Below are 23,666 nucleotides of genomic sequence, written 5' to 3' on the forward strand. Positions count from 1 at the left end.
CCCGCAGTCACCTCTGCGAACTGCCTGACCCCTGCCTGCCACGCAGGAGGGCCTTCCTCCCTCCAGGCTGTTCCTTGCAGTGGCTGAGGTGGTGTGGAGCCTTGGGATCGCCCAAGATCAGCAGGTGGTGTGGTGAAAAGCACCAGAAGTGGTGTTTCTCACCAGTGCTGGCTCTTGGGCAGTTCTGGGTTGCGCAAGGGTTCAGGGAGGACCTGCCTCAGGAGCAGCCAGGTTGTGTCTGGATCCCGGAGCCCCAGCATTCGTGTATTTTTCACAGCTGGGAACTGAACACAGGGCAATGCCTCGGTTAGGCACCAATTCTTGCGGGTGGGTTTGTGGCGCTCACCACCGGTGACCTGCAGCCACAGCGGGTGTGAGAAGCAGGAGGGAACGCTGACCGTGGCTGGGGCGGTGTGGGCCATGGTGCAGCGGCTGGCTGGTACCACATCACTCCATCGCTCCAGAGACCTACTGGATAAGCACGAGCAGCTGTCTCCATCTCCTGGGCTCATCCAAAGGGCAAAACCTGCGGGGCTGTTTGGGAGACCCCCTCTGGGACGCAGATCAGTATGTCCCAGTCAGTCCCACAAGTGCTGCGCAGCCAAAATGACCAAAGGCCGAGGAAAAAAGGTTAAATATAAATTTACAGATAGCTTTACTTGCTTGTGTGAGCTATTTTTTTTTCCTGGGGAGAAACGGGGAAGTGTGGGCGAGCATCGCAGCCAGCTCAGGCTACAACACACCCGCCGGTGGCTTGTTGCTGGCAGCGCACCGCCAGGAGGGGCCCCTGCGGCCACCAACAGCCCCGTGGGGCGCACGGCGCTGCCAGGACCGGCCTTACCGGGGGCGGCAGCGGGACGGGACGGGACGGGACGGGGCTTTTAAAGGGCCGGGCCGGGCCGGGAGGGCCCCGTCGGTGCCGAGAGGCGGAGCCGCCCCGCCTCGCTCCAGCCTCGCCTCCCGCTCCCCGCCCGCCCCCTCGGAGGAGCGGCCGCGCGGCTCCGCAGCTCGGCGCCGGCCCCGGCTAACAAAGGGGCTGCGGGGCCGGGGCGGGGCGGGGCCGGGCGGCGGTGGAGGAGGAGGAGGAGGAGGAGGAGGAGGAGGAGGAGGAGGAGGAGGAGGAGGAGGAGGAGGAGGAGGAGGAGGAGAGGCAGCGGCGGCTCGCACAAAAAGTTGTGGGGGGAGGAGCCGGCGCGGGGAGCGGGGCCGCCTCCCGCCGCCGTGTCCGAGGGGTGAGTGGCGGCTCTGCACGGCTCGGCTCGGGACGGGACGGGACGGGACGGGACGGGGCGGACAAAGTTTGTTCCCCGACGTGCCGAGGGGGAGCGGCGGTGCTCGGGGCACCTGCGGGGCGGGCCGGGCTGCGGGAGCGGAGCGGGGCCGGGCCGGGCGGGGCTGCCGGGGTGCCCGAGGGCGGGCGGCGCCTCCGCGGCCCCGGTCCCCGGCGGGGGTGGGAGCTCGGCGGCTCGGTGCCGGGGGCACTCGCGGCGGGACGGCGGGGTCACGGTGCCTCTCTGCTCCCCCGGCAGGTGCTGAGCGGGACCCATGGGAGCCCCCCGCCCGAGGGTGTAGGAGCCCGGCATGGCTCGCCTCGCCCGCCCCGAGGAAGGAGCCGGCGGGGCGCCCGGGGAGTTCAGCGATATCATCAAGTGCCGCTCGGGTAAGCTGCCCCCCGGGGTGCCCCACACAGGGTTCCCCACTCGGTGTGCCCTGTGCTGCGAGCCCGTGGTGGTGGTCGTGGTGTGATGGTCACGATGATGATGATGATGATGGTGGTGGTGGTGGAGCACAATCTCCCGCTTCTCTCTCTCTCAAACACGGTGTTAGTCAAGTCACTGTGTGTTTGGGACCCACCTCCTGCGTTATAATTACCCCTGCTTTTGTAAATAACCGCCCGCTCGGAGTGCTCTTATGCAACCCGGCGTTGGCAGCTCCCGTCTGCCTGCCCCACCGCTGGGAACGGCAGCGGCGGTGGCTGCCACGCTGCCCTGCCTTCTGACAAGGCGCCCCGACGTGACCTGCTGCCTTTCCTCCTTCGTATAGCGTGGGGGTCTACAGCTACCAGCTCAGGCATTTCCTTGTTTGGAACAGATCTGAAGGTTATTGGGGAAATGTAAAAGCATGCTTTAATTTTGTGGTACATTGTAGCCTCACTGAGGCGCTGATGGATGCTAGAGGGGCAGGGAACCATCAGCATCTTGGCAGTGGGAAGGTGGAGGGCTTATGGGCACAGAAGCAAGTCACGTAAACCTCAGCAGAAATTCGTGATACATCCAGAGTCCGGATGCTTGCGTCTTCAGTTTCAAAGCCTATCCATTCTCTCTTAAATGTGAAATGCTCCTGTTGTCAAAAAAAAAAAAAATCTAAAATTTATTTGATATCTGAAAACCAGTAACATATTTTCTTTTTTAAAAAAAATCCCATGCATTAAAAAAATGTAAGTCTTCCATTGATGGTGATTTGATATGTCAAAGGAAGCAGGATGCGGGTTTGAGTCCAAATCACGCTGGTGTTTGCATAGTTCATTCTTAGACATCGTCTTTGTGAGGGATGAAACCTGTGGTGGATGGAGTCCTACTGTTCCAGAAATGCAATTTAGGAAACTGAAACACTTTGTGGCTTTGAACCTTGAGTTCTGTAGTGCTTGTGTACTTTTTCTTCTGTTACTTTGAAACCTCTGGATGTGACTTTATTTGATAATAAGTGTGCAGTCAGAAACCTCTAAGGGCTTTGAGGTTTGGGGTAGCCTGTGGAGGGATGGTGCGCCGATGTGTACGCGAGTACTGTGCTTTCTTAGCCCGCCTGAGGAAACACGGCTGTATTTGAGGTTTTCCTTGGATGAACAGATTGTACAGCAACTTCTGTTGTTTGGGCTAGGGCAAGCGATTGCAGCTCTCCCATTACAACCACTTTAACTTTCCTCTTCTCTCTTAATGAGAGAATTGTGTATATTCTGAGGCTGGGAAGGCTGAAAGACTTGTGCATTAGACTAAAAACTGTGAGCAGAGATTGATCTTTTAAAAATGATACACTGGCTTGGATCTGGTTGTGTGATTTCTTGAAACTAATTACTGTACTACATAGCTTGGGCCTGAACCTTTCCCTACAAGTAAACCTGTGGGAGGGATTTCCTAATGAAAGGGCTGAAGTACCCATAGCAGTAAATTAAAGGATAGCTGCTGGGACTGGGGAAAATATTGTAAGCTCTGTTTCCACTTTTCATAGGTAGAAAGTTTTCCTTTTTCAAGTGTTTAAAATGAGCAGAGTTCTTTATTGCTGTGATAGCTCGTCTGGCATGGGATGCTATTTGCAGCATGACACGCGTACAGTAGGAGCGCTACCTTTGCACTTGCTGATATTTGGGGTATCTCAGGGTCAGTCTTGTTTCTGAGGGCACAGAGGGCAGAGCCAGCCAAGGTTTATGTTCTCCACTTTATTTTGAAATAGAAAATGAGGTGTCTGAGTTGTCCTTCTGTTTTTTGCCACTCTGTAAGCTTGTCACCATCTAGGACATCTCTAGCAATGATTCAGGAGAGCATGCAAATAAGCATTTAAATTATTTTGTTATATATATTTAAAAAAAAAAAAGATTTGGAATTTAGGAATCTTTCAAAGGTGTAGCCATTAACAGACAGTGGTTCTAGTAAACATGTTTTTAAATGTTTGGATACAAATGTAAACTTTAGCAACTTGTTAAACTGAAAATACTGTTTCTTTTGTAGTCATTGTTGCTTTAGCTATATTGCTTTGGAGAACTGGGAAGCAGATAAAAAGCCCTAAGGATGGCAGGATTACTATGACAGTTAGTTACTGAAAACTTGAGCTTTGATCCAAAGTTACTCTTTGGACAGTGTAAAAAGATGCGTGGAGTTTCACTGCTGCTCGGGACTGTGCCCATCCATGCCTGATCCCATGAGCGGAACTGGCTGTGTAACTTTTTTCTTAATGACTTGTTACTGGAAAGCCGCCAACATACCAGGAGAGGGATATAGCAGCATTGCAGCAAATCTTCATTTTTCTATAGAGCAATCAAAATAAATTAACAATGGGTTGGGTTTCTATGTATGTTACTTGTACAAAGAGAGCCTATGTCACAGGGTTTTGTGGGTGGAAAAGTACTTTTGCAAGTAGGATAAAGTGCTCCTGAGCAGAGATCCTTGTATGTTAGTGATTATGTTGAAAATACTTTCCTCTATAGCGGTCAACAAAACCTGAAGTGCCACGTGCTGTAGCTGTTGTAAGCGATAAATGCTTGATTTGGAAAGCAAGAGGGTTGGGTTTACTCAGTGAGCTCGCGTTTGTGATGTGTGGTGCCACAGAGGGAGAGTAGCGCTTCCTTAGGTTGTCCAGTTAGCCTTTTTATTATTTCCTGCTTTTGATGTGGCTCTCCTCTGACTAGATAGTGTTAAGGCTGATCTATGTGTAGAGGTAAGCGGTTTTGATGGTGTGTCTTCTGCTCTTCCAGGCCCCAGGGCGAACAGAGCTGCCCCTAAGATGGCCCCGGCGTTGCTCAGCTGCCCGTCCTGCTGTGGCCTAGTGCCGGTGGCTCCTTGTGGCTGCTGCTCGCCCCCAGGTGCCACTAATAGGGCTTTTTGAAGGACATCTCCTTTGAGCAGGGGGTCGTGCCTCTCTCTCTGCAGCAGCTCTCAGGAAGGATTGCTGGGGGCTGATCGCCTTGCAGTGGTGAAAGCAATGCTGTCAGCGCCGCACTTGAAGAGCAAATGAATCTTTGCTATGATTAATTATGGAGAAAAGAAGAAGTTGCTTAAAATCTGCCGTGGTAGTTTGGAATGGCAATATATAATTAAACAGTAAGACATGACAGGAAAAACATTTCTGGAAGATTACCGTATGCCTCTGGTGCATTTTAAGATATGAGTTCCTGTCTAAATTGAGGGGAGCTTAATTCTCCTCATCTACCTTATGTTTTTAATTACAATAAATACATTTGGCTCAGAGGCTGCTTTCAGAAACTGTAACTTACTTTTGTAGTTCTCGGGCAAGGCTTCTGGGTAACGCTGCTGTCTGTCTGTCTGTCTGTCTGCACGAAGCGGTGCCGAACTGGCCATCAGCTGCTGGGCCCTGAGACCTCCTGGTCTGGGGACTCCATGTGCTGCCTTTGGGGCCAGTTCCTTCGGCCCTGTCCCACTGCCACCCAAGTGATGTGGCCCTGTGTGGTGCCTCAGTTGTCACTTGGGCTCCATCAGTGAGAAATGGCCAGGAACAATGGTGTCTGTTTAGGATCCGTCCCATGGATGCGGGCTGGGCACAGCCGGTTTGCTGTAAGGTGAACTCTTTGTGGGTGTTTGTGCAGAGCGTGTGCAGGTGAGATGGTGGAGGCAAACGGCAAGCCTGCTGCTCCTCATTCCTAGCTGCAAAAATGAGCGTTTTTGGAAACAAACCTTCAGGTTGCCTCAGGCTGGCTCCTTCCTGTCAGCTGTTGCCTCCTTGTCCCAAGTGGACAGATTGGGTGCTGCGATGAAGACAGTTCTGGGGTGATGCTAGCGTTTATGAAATGCAAGCATATACATACTGGGCTGGTTTCTTCTAGTCTCTTGGTTGGTGGAGAAAGAAATAACATATGCTGTTCCATGTGCTTGAAGCACGACTCTGCCTTGGAATAGAAAGCAAGGCTCCTCGGGGGAGAAAAGAAACCAACCCCAAACCATAAAAGCAACCCATTGATTTGCGTGTGCTCTGCCAGGAAATGAAGAAATAACCCTGGGCAGGAGCTGCTACGTGAGGCACTGCCTGTAGTGGTTTAAGAGCCTCAGGATGCCGTGGTGGGGAGAGGCGGCTGCTGCTGTTGTGGGTCCCCCTTGCACTGTGGATACCTTGGGGAGGGGGTGCCCGGGCAGACCAGCAGACATGGGGTGATTAATAACCATGGCCACCTCCTCTGACATCCCACCAGCTCAGGGAGCTGGAGAAGATGGGAGAAGTCCATGCAGTCTGAGGAAAATAGGTTCATGTGCAAAGAAACTCAGTGGTCATGGCACTGGGCAGCTTGGCAAAGGTTTAGCCGTGTCTCTGCAATGGCTCATCACCTCCCTGCCTCTCCTTGGATGTTCCTCCTGTCTGTGGTGCGATTCTTGGCAGCAGGGATGAGTAGGGCAATGTTTGTATTAACATCTTCCGTGTGTGAAGAAATGGGGAGACAGACTGGCACATGTAATTCAGTATACGTGTGGTATGGCAAGAAAAAGCACGTGGAATAAACCCCAGCTGAGTCTGCTTTGTTTTGGGTCAGTGCAGGTGCTCTGCTGCGGATAGCTGCATGGATTTGCCCACTCAGAGACTGTATGATCAGCTCCTCTTGTGTTGTGCAGTGTCACTCCTTTGAAAAGAGCACCATTAGAAGAGTGTAGCACCAACCCTGGGAGCAGAGATGCTTGTAGCCCAAAGCTGGGGAGAACTGCATTTAGTTTGGATGGCTTAATAACAGCCTGAAGAATGAATAATAGGGTTTAAACATTGTGAGGTGGGAGGGAGGAGTTTCATTCTCTGACTGTTTATTGTGTTGATAAAAAAATAAGTTTTAGTGCTCCCTAGTTTGTCAGAAGTCTGCTTTATGTCTTTTTCCCTTCCCCCATTGTGTCTCTGGAATTAAATGAGGAAGCAAGCTGAGCTATAATTTCGGAAAGTGACTGTATATCTTCAGAAGAAAGCTGGGAGTTCTAAAGGTAGTGACAAAAATAACAGGCTAAGTAAATAGAAGGGCCCTCTGGCATCTGTGGATTTGACAGAAAACAATGACACTCTTCTCTTGCAAACCATAGTTTTGGGAGTGAAGCAAGAATTGAGTCCCTGCTTATCAGCAGGGCTGCATCTACCATAGTAGCCTTCCTTTAATAAGGCTACTATAAGGTTTCCTTATGCTTGGAAGGGCTGTGACCAATCTTTAGTAATTTACGTGTTTAGATATGAATTAACCTGTTGAATGTGTGGGAGAGACGCCTTAACTGTGCTGAGTTGCTGGAGAAGATAACTTGAGCATCGTCTGGACTTGTTGGGAGAGTTCTCTTAAAACTGTAGATACGCTGCTCCCATGAAAAAGCAGCATTCTCTGTCTGCTGGGCTGTTTTTCAGGGGTGGGGGTCTCCCATTGCATGTGGTAAAGCTCTGCTGAGTTGTCAGCTGGTGGGAGATGTGGTGGCTGCATGTTGGGGTAACAGCAGAGTAACTTCCATCAGAAATATTGGATGCACGTTAGTAGAAAGCTGTGTGGCTAGATGACAGAGATTAGATGTGTTTTAACATTATTTTGCTGATCAATAAAGGGAATGGGCAGCAATACTTTTCAGCCAGAGGTTATTGGTAACAAAGATCCCTTTGGAACTCTGACACTTATTCCCCCTTGCCTTGTGGAAAACAGAAATAGGACCCACCATCCAAAAACTGTGTTTCCTAATGACTTTGTGGAGGAATTCAACGTGTATCTGGACAGTCACTGGCTTATGCACTTAACTGTGAAGAAACGTGCACTTAAGCCATGAAGCAACATACTTTGATGGGTTTGTGTAATACATTTCAAGTATTTTCAGTTAATTCATTTGTACTCTGCTTTTACTGCCTAGCATTAAATGTGGGTTTTGCTCCTTTCCTAGTTTAGACTGTGGCAGAGGACCAAAGGTGTAATGTGCTCCTAACATATAACGTTACCAATTATTGATTGGAGAAAGTGGTGTGATGTGTAAGTCCTGAAGTGCTTGGCTAGATTATCTTTTTTTAAATTGCTATTGAATTGCCATACTGTCCTGGATGAACAAGGAGCAGCACTCTCCATAACGAATGGAGGAGATTTATCAGGCTTCGTATACAGCGAGGCCTTTTGGTTTCCATATTACTTTAGTAGCTACAGTATAAAGTGTGATTATATTAAAATAAGAGAAAAAGTAAAGTAGTATTTAAACGCCAATAGACCAAGACCTTTCTATTTCTTCTTTCTAGGCTTTTACTTCTGTTATGACTTAATAATGAACAACAGCTATGGTCAGCACAAATCATTTCCAAGAGTTCAGTGCTCTCTCTCTTGGTTTCTACACAAACATCTTGTTCCTGGATGCAGCTCCTTGTGGAGCTTCAAGGGAACACGTTTTGTTCATGCAGTGCCTCTTTCTCGAGAGAAGACTTTGTGGAAGCTGAAAGTCTGGTAGCTGTCTTCTGAACACAGTTTTGCTGTTTGGGCAGGGGTGTGTAATCCTTCTGCTTTGAATGCTTTTCCTCTGCGCTCAGGAATTTTTCTCTTGGACCTGGCTGTAGTCCCCAATTTGGAGCTTGCTGGTTTGATTTAAAAAAACAAAAACAAAAACACAGGTTCTTAAAAACATGATTTAAATCTATTTTTAGCTAACTTAATGCACTGATCAGTAGGAGTAGAGTTTATTAAACTTAACCTGAGAGTTTTTACAGGTCACAGTACAGAAGTGCAGCGTTCACCCTGGCCTTTCTACTCAAAAAGCACTTGCACACTTTATGGTCTGTGCAGAGCCATCTGTCTGGCGGGCTGTCAGAGGAGCATGGTGCCCAGCTTCTCGTGGTTGAGGACCCCACAAATGCTCCAGGCTGCTGCATGTGCCCCTTGGCTTGGGCACCAAGCCTGAGGAGAAGCTGCATTTCAGGAAGCTCCTCTGTGGCTTTGCTTCTGCTCTCATCTTTTACTTGTTTTGACAATTTGAGTATTGTTTAAATATTGAGGTAATTCAGAACCAAGGGACCCTCTAGGAAGAAACAACCAAAAAGACGCCAGACAAACACTGTGTTGGTTCGCTGGGCACTGGTGAGGTTAAAGCCACGAAGCATGCCAGAGCTTCTAGAAGGTTACATTGCTACCTTGATGAGAGAAATCACATGTTGATGGTCATATCAGTATCAGTGTGGAAGTGAGCTTTATACTAAACTGCGCAATCGGCACTTCCATGGTGGAACAGGGGAAAGAGGAAGGAAGAGCTCAGATGGGGTTGCTCCCACTGTCATAAGTCATACCATGTTGTAAGGGCTTTTTGTTAAAGGCCATTGAAACCTAAGTGGAGTTCATTTTTTGCCGTGCCTTCTGATTGTTTGCAGAAGGTTCATTCCTGATTGCTGGAATAAGAGCATTAAAGGAACAGAGTTTTCTTGCTATCCTCACCTTTACCAAGGTGCTTTTTACAGACCTGCTGTTGATGCTGAGCTTCTCGTGTGCTGCTGCGTTGCCAAGCCCCTCCTTCCCTGATCCTTTCACCCCAGTCAAGAGCAACTCATGAAAAACGTTGATCAGGGATGCATTTTTACCAAATGTACTCCAGCTCTGGTTTGACTGCTTCAAATGCCCAGGTGCCTCATGTTGCTTTTTCTTCGGTTTGTGGGTGTTGGGTAACTGATGGTGTCCATTTGCAGCAGGTTTCCACATGGATGTTTTTCTCAGTCCTTTCTGATCCCAAGAAAGATAAATCCGTGGAGACGTATGGAGCTGGTGAGGTGCAGGGGCATCAGTTGTGGTGGTATTACTTCAGTCCCACAGCAGAACCTCTCTGAATGACATCTCTTCAGAGTTGGACAAAACGCCTTTTTTACGTCAAAAGGATTAGTGCACTGTCTGCATCTTTCTTCCAACTTCAGGCATGCGTGGCAGGAGAGAGAGAGTGTGAGATCCTGCCATGAGGCCTCAGGACTGTCTTCCTGGGGTCTTTGTGTAGACCTTCTGGTAGAGAAGTGAGGCAGGGACCCGAGAAGAACAAAATTTCAGATCTCTCTGTTCTAAAGCAGCTCTTCCAAAATGTTTTCATTTAGCCTGTAGGGAAGTAAGTGGTCCTAAAACTTAAGAAATTTGAAGTTAATGAATTCCATGTGAGTTGTGTGTTGTTGTTTGCCTTTGCTCTAAGAGGGGAAATAATTTCCATAGTAGGTCATGAAGGCTATTTGGCTTTCCTAATCCTTACGAGCAAAAAAAAAAAAAAAAAAAAAACAAACAAAAAAAACCCCTGACTGTTCTTGGAGGCCTTCTCCTCTACCTGTAAAATGCTGGAGAGGGTTCCTGTCACTGTGTGGTAACAACCTCCTCTCAGCAGGCAGTGTTAAATATTTAATCGTCGTTTAAGGATAGTGGTTACTGTGCTTGCATAGTGACTAACAGTATTGGGTGTGTTCATCTCCACAAAGAAAAGTCATAACCAACCCCTTTTGATTAAGTATATGTATGTGTATCTTCCTAACTGAAAATCTGCAAATTCTCTTTGGTTTAAAATGGCACTTAATTTTGTCATAAGTCATGTGAACAACATGGGGCATGACAGAGCTCTTTGCATGCGATAAGGTACCATAACTGAGAAGAACGGAAGCTGGATTAATTTTTACATACCTTAGATTCCCTTAAATGAGGAGATAGCAGTTACCTGTTGGTCTCATGAAGTGGGTGGGTTCTGGATCACCCCCAGATTGTCTGCAGTCAGAGTTCATTTTGGCACCCACACCTGGAGTGGGAGTTGTATTCCCTCTCAGGGAAACTGAACCCTGTGCCAGAAATGCAGTGGGAAAGGTGAGGTCCTGTGGTCTGGCCTGCCTGAGTCATGTAGTTGGACGGTCTCGGTGGCAGCGTGTGCTGTCCTCAGGTGTCACACACTGCAGGACAAGCAGCATCCAGAAGAGACAGGCTGAATCAGAAGAACATGAACCATGCAGAAGCAAGCTCTTTTCTCATCCATCTCCCATGTGCACTAGGGCTGGTTAACTACAAGTGGTGAAATTGGGATATTCATACTTCTCAATTTTATTGCCCATGTTACAGCCATAAAGTACGATATTCTGGTATCTGCCTGAGCATCTAAACCTGCCTTACTGTGTGCACCTGGTTGGGCTGGCAGAATCTGGAGTCAGAAGAAGATGCAAAACTGTTCTGGAGTTGCAATGTTTTATCCCAAATAAGGAATTTCACTGCTCCTGCTTTGCAGGTGACATCTCTGCTGCACAATGGACAGAAAGCAATCTGATGGGATGGTTTAAAAATCTAGTGATGGGGTGGAAAAAGCCATAATACTCTTTTCACACTGCACTCTGCTGCCTCTCCTTCTTCATCTCCCTGACCTGGCAGGCATCTTCAGGGAGGGGGAAAAAGCCTCCCTCAAGTATTTGGCTGCTGCTCCAGTTGTCTTTGCAGGGGACATTGTCAGTGAAGACCAAGTTGTTTGCCAAGAATCCGGTATGAATGTCTGCGTAGAGAAGGCTTTGTGCAAAATCAGCTGAGGACAGCAACCGTGTGGCCTAGACCAGAAAATATTTCAGGTACCTGATGAGAACTCAAGGACCCGGTGCTGCGGGGCCAGTGGTTAGGGAAAGAGTCCTTAGCTATTTACAAAGGACCTAAGTATCTTAAGGCATCATCCTCAAAACTTAATTGAATAGCTACAGGTTGCTGCTAAAGCATGCTGCCAGGTCGTTATGGTGTTGGTGCTGAGCAGCTGGAGGAGCCTTGTCCTGGCTGCAGCCCGCACAGCGTTCCTACTCCTGCGTCATCCCGGCTGTCAGGCACACCGGCCAATGTGCAGGTGTCACTTCTCCCAAAACAGCCTTAGGCAGCTGGGGGGAATTTGGGGTGGTGCCCATCTTTCCTGTAATTGCCTCTTAATTAGAGCCCTCGTGCTGACTTGTCGCTCTTGAAATGCCAGTCTGAATCTTCAAATGGTTTTGAACCACTGACCATTGCCCTAAGCACTGGGCAGGAGTGTAGGGTGAGATGTGGCCAATTCCTTGCGTATTGCACAGCGAGAGGATGGGCCAGGAAGAATGCAGGGGCTGGAGAGCATTCAGGGCATTTCGTAATACGTCAGGCACCAAATCCCAACACGTTCTGGGGGAAAAAGTGTTTGTATATATTTCTGTACTGGAGATGACCTGCTTAATGAATGTGTCTAAGACTTAAGGCTGAAAGAGGAGTTGTGAAGCCTGCCCATCTGCTGAAGCTTGCACTGGGACATCAGTACCAAAATTCAGGGCTAAAAGATGCTGGTCTAAGTTGAAGAGCAGACTTGCAGCAACGCTTGGGATTTTTCCCAGGAGAAAGACATTGCAAGGTCATTAATCAAGAGCTAGAGAAAAGGAGCACTGGTCTCTCTTTCCCTGCCAAAAATAAGACAACTAAACCAAACCCTTGTGTTGCTGGCATTAGCAGTCATCTGGCCACTGCTGCGGTTGGTGGCTGCAAGCACTTAGCATTATTATAAACAGCCCTTGTGTTGCAGGGGTAGCTGGCCTGGAACAGCTCTGATACGTTTCTGAACAGAAACCCAGTGCAGGGAAGAGGGATTTCACTGTTGGAGTCTTTGTCTAGGATGCAATAATGATCCTGAAGTTCATACCAGTGTCAGACTCCAAATGACTGAGGCGTCTCGAAGGAAGAGGACGTTTAGGTTGTAAATAGAGGGGCATTACGTCACCATGGAGATAACTATGGATCCTTTTGGCGAGAAAACAGAGCCCACGTTTGACACGAGGATACGAGGGGGATGTGTTTGGAGAGCTGTTCCCAGGCTGGCCTGGTGCTGGTCAGTGAGTACAGAGCCCTGGCACCAGACATGCATGGTGCAGAACTCATTGGCTTGGACCCGGCGGTGCTCTTGCATCCATCGCTGAGCTTGGTGACTTGCTGGGGGAGCTTGCTGTCATTCAGGGCTCCTAAATTCCCCCCCAGACTCATACACTAGCACATGCTGTGTAAGTCAGGGTGGCTGTAAGAGGTGCCAGCCCCTCAGCCCACGTGCCAGTGGAGCACCTACTCCAGGGCACTCTGCCGCTGCAGCTCCTGGCTCTTGTAGATTCTCCAGCATTTCTCTTGAACCTGCCTTTTGCTCATTCACTTGATGGCACACCTGAAATGAGGGTTTACTGGGTTAGGTAAGGGATAACTCTAGCATGTAATCCCCACTTCTGAGGCAGAATAAACTTTCTGCAGGATCTCGGGTGGTAGAGACACATGCAATACCTAGAGGATCCCATAGTTTCTGGCTTTACAAGAAGAAAAAATAATTCAACCCAGTGCATCTGTTTTCTTCCAGGCAAAATATCCCATGGGATGTAGCAGTTTGTTTGTTTGTTGACTGGACATGTTGCTGTTAGCACTGAAGAAGCTAGCACGGAATTAGTAAAGGGTCCTACAAACCTTGACCTATTGTAAACATATCAGACTTGCTTTTGTTCTCCGTCTCCTTCCAGTATAAGGTTGCTGAAGTCCTGGGCTGTTACATTCATCCTTAATGGACTCAGTGGCCTTAGCTTAGCTGATTAAAATTTAGTTTCAGGATGAAGCCTGTGATTGACAGTGAAGCCCTCTCTGAACGAGTTCAAATCTATTGAGTGGGTCCCTGGAGGAGATGGGAGCTGTAGCAAGTCTTGCCACTGGAGCTGGTTAGGAACAAGTAATTCACACAGGGCAGTGTATTTGTATGGAGGCTGATTTGGGCTGGAAAAAAAAAAAGAGGTCTTGGAATATTTTGCCTTGGAAGTGCTGATGTGTCCTTTCCTCCGTAGCGCTGCCGTCAGGGAAGGGGAGCAGGGAGGGAGCAGGGATCATTAGCCAGGTGCTGAAAGCAGAGTCTCTCCATAATGCTCAGATAAAATGACTAACTGCTGAGAAACGTGTTGGTGTTTCGTTTTCCACACTGGTTTTTGCCACCTTTTGTTACAGGATCTTATTATTGGCCCTGTTGTCTTGGCTTTAACTTATACTCACATACCCATATAATAAAAATACTTGGAATTGTAATCCTCAGTTGAACTCAAGTTTCTTGCCTGGGGGAAGAAGGAAAGGGATAATTTTTTTTTTTTTTTTTTTTTGTATGTGTGTGATGTAATGCACGGTTGGAAGATGCTGCTGTGCTGTAGTGGTCATCTGAAACAAACTCATGTGGACTGGGACTGGTGCAACCTGATGCAGAAAGTATTCTGCATAATTTGTGTGGGTATGGGAAATAATGGGAAGGAGGAGAGAAATTGTGAAATGTTAACCCTTTGTACTTGTTTCTTACAGCTTAAGATTTTTTTTTTTTATGGATTTGGTTCCTTATGTCCTCTAAGCTGACACTTTTTTTTTTCCCCTTTATACCAAAATGCACACAATTATTTTTCTCCTCCTACTGACTGGAGGGCAGAAAAAGGGGTTTTGTTCCTTACAAGTTATTATGTCTGCCTGGTATTCCCACTTGCAATAAGGCTCCTTTCATGCTGCTCCAGCTCTCTGAAAGGACCTTCACTTGCTATCCTATTAAGAACCTCTTGTGCTGCCAGCAAAAATGTAAAGAGGCTGTAGACATTTGGGGCTCAACTCTCATCTACAGTACAATGAAGTGAAGGAAATAATGCATTCTTGGCTGTCCTGAATTTAGCAGAGCCAAAAGGTTATCGGCTGGCAGAGTAGATGAGTTGTGATTATCACAACTTATGTTACTGGAAGTCTTTTAAAAAGCAATTGAATTAATTACGTTTGATCTCAGTGAGAATCTGTGGCCGTTGAGGTGGATTTTAATCTGCGTCTATTATCTAGGATGCAATGTTATAAGTAGGAAAAAATGATGTGTGTGAATTGTGTAGGACTCTTCTCTTTATCTGCTTTGTGCCTGTATTGTGGCATACCTAATAGAGAATATATTCTTTTTCCATTTCCTTTTCATCTGCTTCTCTTTGGATGAATAAACAGAACCCTGCTACTTTTTGGAGTCTTGAAGGTGTCTTGTGAGCCTTTTTCAAAGTTTGTCAAGTTATAAAATCTAATTTCAGTGAGAATTAGTATATGATATACAGTTTTCCCCTGCCAAATGAGGTGGATGTAGTTCAGGAGTTAAACCTCTTTTGTCAGGCTGTTATCATGCACAACTTTTCAATTAATGCACAAAACAGGAACAAAAGGGATTTTTCAGTGAAATTACTATTTTAAATAATGCAGCCTTTGGCTATCTTAATCAAGGGATAGGTTTTTCTCACATGCAAACTTCCTTCTCTAGTAGTCTTCAGACATTTTTTTCACCCCCTCTTGCAGGATGGGAGTAGAGCTGAGAACCTGGGTGGGTCAGCCAGGTCACGTCTTCCAAAGTCATCCAGCTCATTACAATAATCATCCACTGTTTATTTAAATAGGCAACCTACTGCTATACAATTTCTGTGCAAAAAAGTCCTCTGTACTTTTGCAAAGTAAGAGGAAGCAGCTTTAATTGCATCTCTGTAATAAAGGGTTGTGCATTCATACAAGGTGAGTGATTTCTTCTTTGCTAAAAACTTAACAAGAGCTCATCCAGTGATTATAATTTGTCATTTTCATACTAAGCAGAACTAGTTAAACAAGTCCTCTCAGCTTTAAATAGTTTCTTAAAACCCTATTTCAAATTTCCTTCTGTAGAATAAACAGCTAAATTTAATATGAATAACCACATCTAATTTTGAAAAATATAATTTATTTTAAATTCCCATGTAAGTAAGAAAATGTATATGTGCAAGAGTGACTACTTTTAAAATGACAACCTCAAGAAAAAATATACTTATCTAATGTAAATGTAGGTGAAATAATAGTAGAAAGCACCAATCCAGCATTGAATTATTTTGCTTTTCTATCTCTAAAATGATATTTTCCTCTTAACCATGGATGAAAAACATGAAGGAGATGGCATCCGATGTTACATTTTTCCTCTATGATTACTCCAGTTTCCCAGACTCTGTCTCAGTATAAAACAAACCCGTCTGTTCCCAAACTTATTTTAGCTTTGAAGCATGTGTAGTTCTTGACCTGCTGATCAGCTGTGGAGGATGTAGATGGCTATCTTTAGCTGTTGAGCTTCCATGTTTAGTTGTGATGTGATACTCTAAGCTCTCATGATGGTCTTCTGGTGGTTTTGTTAGTACTTGAGGGATTCTTGATGTACAGGCTGGTTGCTTTTCCCTCTGTCCCTCTGCAAATATTCATGTGGAAGCTCATTCTGACACCTGTTTCCGGTCTCCTTTTGATTCATTGTTGGTAAAAGTGTGGAAGCAGTAGCTACTACCCTGTGCCAAGTGGACCATTATGTATGCTCCATCTCCAAGGAAAAAATTCACATTCCTACTTCGCTCTAGGTAGCTAAAAAACCTGGCATAAAAGTGTCCTGGACTGACTGATGTCACTTGCTCTTTATTTTATTCCTCCCCCCATCACAGTGGGACTTTGCTGAATTCTCAGAAAAACTTGTACAACCTGATTTTGCAGGGAGCATAGTTAGTGCAGTGAGCTAATCGTGGCTGTGGTCGTGTGGCTACAGAATAGAGTATTGCCTTACGGCAGTCATTCAAGAATATCTTTGAATATTTATGTGGAGAATTAACACTATGGCATAGAGGAGGTTTGGCAGAATTTTTTTTTAGGATCTTGCAAGCTGCTCCATGCAAAATTAGTGGTTTCTTTGCAAAAATACATTATATATATAAACTTTATATATATATATATATATATATATAATATAAAAGTTTTAAAATTTAAAATTTATATAAAAAGTATATGAATTTTTATATATATATTATATATATATATTTTTTTTTAAAGTGCACATCTAAAAACATGCTGAATAAGGACGTCTAGAGTTGAATCTGGCAATGTTTGATCCTGCAAAGGCATCTTGTGTTATGGATTGTCATTTACTCTGTCAGATCTTCAGTTTCTAAACTGCTTACGCAGGGGAAAAGCCTTGTACCTCCTCCAGTGGGTATCTATGTTTTACTGAAATTCAAGTAGTTATATTAGAGACTCTTTAAAATAAAAGCATTTATTAAAGGCTTTTCATAAATTGCAAGTTGGTCTCAGCTGTGATAAATGTCCTTTGTTCTGTTCTGACTTGCTGGTGATATTAATGTGCTGGAGGAGGAGAGGCTTGCTCTTTCCAGTTAAAGTGAAATTCTTCATTTTGTGGATAGGTTTGAGGAGCGCTTGCTTCCTTGCCTTAATTTTTTCAAGCTGACTTTTTTCTTCGAATGGCCTTGTTCTTCTATGGCACCCTGCCCAGACCGAGGGGGGCCTGTGCAAGGGCTGAGGGAGATCTCACTTCCAAGAGTAAAGCTTGGCAAACTGAGCAGTGTGATGGAAATCATAAAAGTCAGGAGAACAGGGCTGGCTGTAAATAAAATAATAATAAAAAAGGCATGAGTTATAGTGGGATGTTGCCGGGTAGAATTCCTGGGTTCGGAGATGGGGGAATGCCTCCATTTCAGCGCGCGAGTCGCACTGGGCCCAAAGCCCTGCTTCACCTGGCACCATGCGAGCATGAGGGAGGAGTGACCCATGTGGGTCTTCTCAGGTGGAAGGGAGGGCTGAGCTTGGCCATCTGCAGGCAAATAAATGTGTGACAGAAGGCTGGGATGTTGTACCTGCTGCCAGTCACTTCTTCATTAACCAGGCCTATGCAAATTAAACCTGGCCGGTTTAAAATTTAACCCCAAGTGATGATTCTTTGCAGGCTTTCTAGTCTGCAAGGGTCGGTGCTGATGCATTTTTATGTTTGAAAAGCTTTATAAAACTCTTCCAACTTAATGCAAAAGAACAATACTGAAAGCAATGCACTTTCTACATTTAATACATCAATAATTCATCTTTTTCAGTCTGAACACAGGTCTTTGGTTCCTTGGGTGAATGACCCAGTGTACCTTAAAGGCTGAATCTGTTCTTGACTGTTCTTCAACCTATGCAGCTCTTAACATCAGAGCCATCTTATCTAACTGATCTTTTTGTCCTGATAAGAAAGGATGTTCTTTAGGATGTATGTGCAGCTGAAATTTGAAGTCCTAAAGACCTCTTTTTATAATAAAATTATCATTTTGGGGCACTGTCTCACAGTGGCAGCTGTTGACTGTCAAGGAACTGGCTTCTGTGCAGATGAGGCCTGCCTATACTGCAGAATAGTGTTTTCTTCTCTCTCAGTCAGAAAGGAAAACTATAAAATCAGTTTCCTCTGTGCCTCTTCTGATTGTCACAGACCTTGGGCTTGACAGATGCATGTGATGTTCAGGTTATTTGTAACTCAGATCTGTGCCTTTGTCCAGGGAGATATCAAGGACATCCAGGAAGATCAGCCTTGATCTTTAGCACTGCAGCCTAGTTTTCCTTAAGAAAACAAACAAATCATAAAAGAAAACAAACAGAAAAAGCTTAACATGACTTCCTGCTCCTGTCTGTTTCATCACTGCAGATGTGGGCTAAGCCTTCCATAATGGAAAAAAGGTAGAGGTTTCAAAGATTATTACGTTCCTATAACTTATTTTTAATAAGCAGTACATGGGTGTAAAAGAGTCCACCAGGATGGTAACTGATAGAGAAAGGCAACAAAATTTAAGTGGCAGAACTGGTCCCAAATAAAACTCAAAATACAATGTATGTTAGGCCAGGATAAGCAAAATAATGTGCTGTGTTGTACCCACTGAGGCTATCATAAGGATAGAGGAATGGAGATGAGAGGTTCAGGGAAGAAAAGGCTGTTTCTGAAAAACGTGTTTCACGAATTTTAGCCCTCAGGGGAGCGACACATTTAAAAAAGCTCCTGTTCCTGCCCCTCCCTTGCATCAAAACGAATGGTAAAGTAACCAAAAATGTGTTTACATACCTTTGGTTTGGAGGTTTCTTCCTGATGTGTAAAACACAACCACAGAATCAGACGGTGTTTAAGGAATGGAATGGAGCAAGATGCAGTGGTGGTTTTTCTGTCATCTTTGTAACGTGTTTAAAGATAAGAGGTGTGCATTGATGTATACACACATGCATGCACCTAGATGTTTCCCTTCTGGGATTTCCATTTGGAAATGATGAAATTCCTGAGGAGTTATTTGGTCCTTTCAAGTTAAGAATAACCATACAGCACTGTGTGGATCTGAGATTTTTGTCAGAAGTCTGCCTGTAACAGGGTGTTTCCAGTGGTTTGCTTGGGCAGATGATAAACTCTTCTGTTCATACTAATGCACACGTCATCAGTGCTTTCTCCATCTCTTGCTAGGGTGTGAGCTCTTGTGACCCATCTGTGCCCACAGAGACTCAGCAGCTGGTGGCAGATGACAGCTTTTTTGACCTCCTGCCTAAGTTGTTCTCATCTAGCCAGGGTGGCTTGGAGGCATTCAGCAATGGGAGCACACACACATGCTCAGGAGCACGTGTGCTGCCTTGCTGGCACAGCTGGACCAGCCCAGGGGGATGGATTTACCTCTTTGCCATGTCCATGCTATGCAGGGGACTCTTGGGGAAATAGGGGATGTGGCTGAAAACCTTAAATGATAACAATTCATATGAACTTGGTGATGTGTAATTTTATATCAAATTTCAAGTGATTAAAAAACAAAACACAAAATAGTATACACAGTCGTGTATACTACTAACTACTAACACACATACACAGAGGTGTGTGTTTTTTTTCTTTTAATTTTGTGGGACATGCTGTTGGTCCTGAGTGGTAATTTTCTAGGTCGTGACTCGAATTCTTTCCTCAAGAAGGAAAGTATGCCAGATGGAGAGTATGTATTCTCTCTTATTCACTTACTTTAAAAAGAAATGCCTTAACTCTGTTAAAGTTAAATCTTCTGAGTCATCAGGAAAGAGTCTCATAAAGAGAGAGAAATTCAGAAAAGTGGCAGACGGGTTGTTCTAGCTGCTGGATGCTGATCTGAATGCAGGATCAGATCTTCATGTTGCACAAGACTTGGTCTAGCAGGTACAGGCAAGAAAGAGTGTGTCTTGGCCAAACAGTTGAGGGAATTCAGATATGCAGCCTCTGTGGGTTAGCACTTACTGCTACTCTTTTCCTGCTTCCCTTCCACCCCCAGCCCTCACTTTTTCCTGGCCATCTCAGATATCTAAAGTGAAGAGCAATCTCAATCACTTCTCCCAACTTTTTGTATGGGTGTTGGATTCAGCTGCTCTGCACACTTGGTAAGAGCAGCTCCTAAGGTTAATTGTGGGCGACTTTATTGGCTGACATCCATTGGTTTCTCTCTTATATGTGCATCATCTGGACTCTGGAGGCATGGGTAGATTCACTGCTGTCTTCTGATTCTCTTGGAGACAAGCTGATAATTGGTTTTCTTCTTGCTCCAAGTTATGCTGCATCTCTTTTGGTGGCCAGGGTCAGAATTTGGGCATTCCTAGCTATGTTTTCCTGTCCTTCTGTATGTTGCTTTCTCCTTCCTCGCCTGTATACTTTCTTGTTTGTGAATGTGAAAGTTGTGATTGAGTTGCTTAACTGAATGAGCAGGGATGAGGAGTGATTTAATAAACTTGATGGAAAATCTTGGTTTCACTCTAAGCAAGAGGTACCTGTGCTGCTGGGGGCCCTGTGCAGTTCTGTGGTGGCTGCGGTAGGCTTGCTCATGGGAGCTTGGCTTCATTGAAATCAAAACTTGACTCAGCCTTGAAGCATCGTGTGTGTAGCTTCCTTGTGGTTCCTGTTTGTATGGTGGTGTAAGCTAACCAACTCTACTGTGTGCTCAGCTTTTTAAACAAGAGAATTGCTTTATGACTTATTTTCTTCCATTTCCTGCATGTGTTCTTCATAAATCCTAGCCAAAGGTCTCACAGTGACTTGTTAATGCAAACATGAGGCATACAGTTGCTCTAGTTTGCCTAGCTCACGCTTTCATAATAGTTTTGTATATAGACACAGGGGATTTATATATGCGGTGATCCACCCCTTCTCCTCCTTCCTTGTCTATCAGTTGCTGCTGGTTTCTCTGTTCAGTGCCAGAAAGGGAGGAGAGGCTGATTTCGGAGGGCTGCACTCTGCACTGCCTAGCTGGAGGGCACTTGGAGGCTAGTGACAGCTGTCCAGAAGGTCTCTTGGTGAAGGTGATCTCTGCAGTGCACACTTTCTAGCTTGCACAATGTAAAAAGACACTTGGGTTATCCCAAAGCCGTTCTGGAGAACGTCTGTTCAAGCTGGCTGCTTGGAGCACTTCTGCTGCAGTTGTGTGAGGTTGTCCTGGATGGGATCACTACTTTGTACTTGCAGTGCTCACAAAGCTTTTCTAACATTATCCTGACCTGTAGTTTTCCTGACAATTAAGCCCTCTTTGGTGTGGGATTTAATATCCATCAAATTTGTTACAGATACCGAAGAATGCCTGCTGCAGCTGAGGTGGATGGGAGGGTAGCTGGGAGCACTGGGTGGGAATTGCAGTGATTACAGGCTGCTGCCAGTGTGCTGCAGTGGGAGCTTCCAGGGCAGAGCAAGCTGAAGCAAATGAAATGGAAACTTCCTTATTCTTTTTGTGGCTTTAGTCATGAAGCTTAATTACCACGTTTGACCTTTTTATCTTCAGAAAAAAAGCTTGGAGTGGAGCTCCCAGTTTCCCTGTACCATTTTTGTAGGCAGCAGGATTAGAAGTGCTTACTGCTCAATTTCCACCTCCCAAACGCTGCATGCCTTTGAGATTGGTACAGCTTGAATCTCTGCTCTCCAGCAGCAGCAGAAACAACCTGAATCTGACCAGGCCTTGCATCCTCCCAGATCTTAGCCGATCTTTTGGCTCTTCTCTTTTGTGACAGGAGATGGAATTCAGGTGAGGGGAAACTTATGCATAAACCCTGTTATCTGCTCAAGGCATCAGCCATCCTTGGGGTTTGTGAGGTGAGTGGACCATGGGATCAGCCAGCTGCTGTGGCTTACAAGTGGCACACTAGGACCTCCCTCCTGTTGTCACTGCTGCTCCAGCAGGGCCTTTGAGCAGGCTTCCCAGATGGAGCAGTGGTTTTCACTTGCGCAGCCTTTTTGGAAGCAGGCTGCTGCTGAGGTTGGTTGGCTGAGGCAGTGGAACAAATGGCAAGCCGACTGCATCAGTAGAATGCCCTCAGTGGTTTTGGCTGGAGCTGGTTGCTGAGGGCGTGGGGAATGGAATGGCCTTTATAATAACTGAGAGGAGCTCTGGGTGTTCCCATAGTATTTGCAAACCTCTCACTATCTGCAGCTGGACACATATGCTTCTGCTGTCCACCTCCTCCCTACTAAATATTAAAAAACAGGGATTGAAATGTGTTGGATTAATTCCTCCCAGTTCCCAGGGAAGGCAGCAAGGGCAGGGACAGGCCCAGGGCACTTCCCTGCCCTCATTTCTTTGATGGACCTGAACGTGGGAGCTGGCAAAGCTCTCTGCAGCAGAGCTGTGCTGAGCCGAAACCCTGTGCTGGGGATGCCTATGGCTCCTGGTCTGGCTGGCTGCTGACACAGCATCACAGGGACATGTGCAAGGCAGGTTTATCGTGATGATGTCTTACCCTCATGTGTGCCTGCCTGCCTTTGCTTGCTGGTGGGAGTTTGGTGGTCCCCCCTGGGCACGTCCTGTGCTCTGCTGCTTCACCTGCTCATCTGCTCTGCAAGGGACAAAGCTGAGGGATGTGCAGTATTTATTTCCAGTGCTGACTGGGGTGTTGCATGCCTCACTGGGACTGTGCTGGGATGCGGTGAACTGGCTGCCGTGCTGATTTTTGGACCCTCTCAAATGTAGGCCAGTGAAGAGCTGTACAGCTCACTAGTAGAACAAGGCAAGGGCGATGAAGTAGGCTGAGAGGGAGGTACAAGGCTGAGAGTGTAACAGCACCTGATGAGCAAGTGGGAGTTAGGAGTGAATGAACTGTCCTGTGATGGGATTTGAATTGAGAGCTGTTTTTTTCTTTCTTTTTTTAAACAGCAGTGAGGTTCTTACTTGTGGAAGGAGTAGCTGAGTGTATGGAGGTAGTGAGGATGCAGATAGGGGATGGAAAACAGCAGGGTTGGGGGTTGTTAGGCAGATATAAAGGATTTAGAGTCAAAGCAGTTTTCTAAAAACTGTTGGGTAACGTGGCTTCGTGACTATTGGCTGTCATTTGACTGCATCTCTACCAGAGCTGCTTCTTAGGACCTTGCATACACTCAGTAGGACAAATTTTACCAAAGGTAGGTAGGTAGTTGTTTCGGTGCTGCTTAATAACATAAAAAAGGCAAACAAACAATTGAATTACACCTGGACAAAGTTCTGAGTTACCATAAACCTAGCCAGACTTTCTTCTAAAACACTGTACTCATCTTACAATTGAAGCTATAAAAGCCTTTATCGTGAGGATCCCTTTCTTCCATGTTCGTGAAAATCATATGGAATGAAGGGATTGAGGGAGAAGAGAGATTTTGTGTGTGTACACACACACACACACGTGTGTGTTTTCCTCTTTCCTGTGGCTGATCTGAAGTTGTTCTGTGATTAGGAAGTGATTTTGACACAAAACTCTGTAACAGGGAGTAGAGTTTGTCAGAACTGACAGTGATTTTTAAAACACTGCACACTAAAAAGCACCTACGAGCAGATTTTTTTGTTCTCTTTAATCTGGTCCTGATGCAAAGCTTAAAAAAAGCAAAGCAGCAATGAAACTTTATAATGCTTCCTTTATATAACCGTCAAACTAGGAATGAGGGAACTGTATGTAAACAGTATGAAGGTTTATATGAAAGTATAAATGTGTGGGAATGCTGCAGTTACACGGTGCAATGTGTAACGAATGCCGTCTGATGTCAGAGTGCAGGTACAGTGCAAAACTGCTCAAATCTAGGGCAAGCTGAAGGTGGAGTAACAAAGAACCCGGAGGGCTGCACGCTTGTATTTACATCCGTAGGTTGCAATTGGCAAACAACTTGTTTTATTTTTTTGTCTCTTTCTTTATATGTTGGTAGAACTCCAAC

The 23,666-nt window shown here is 45.9% G+C and overlaps 1 protein-coding gene across 1 annotated transcript in view; it reads left to right on the plus strand.

Moving 5' to 3' along the window:
* Positions 1-1,124: 1,124 nt before the first annotated feature.
* Positions 1,125-23,666, plus strand: part of UTRN (utrophin) — a 366,390-nt gene continuing 343,848 nt past the window's right edge. Inside the window, exons 1-2 of the mRNA XM_082756434.1 lie at positions 1,125-1,232; positions 1,530-1,660. Of these exons, the coding sequence (XP_082612560.1) occupies positions 1,582-1,660 (79 nt within the window). The 5' untranslated portion in view covers positions 1,125-1,232; positions 1,530-1,581. The remainder of the gene's footprint in view (positions 1,233-1,529; positions 1,661-23,666) is intronic.

This window comes from Aythya marila, assembly GCF_965140915.1.
Source record: "Aythya marila genome assembly, chromosome: 3".
NCBI lineage: Eukaryota > Metazoa > Chordata > Aves > Anseriformes > Anatidae > Aythya > Aythya marila.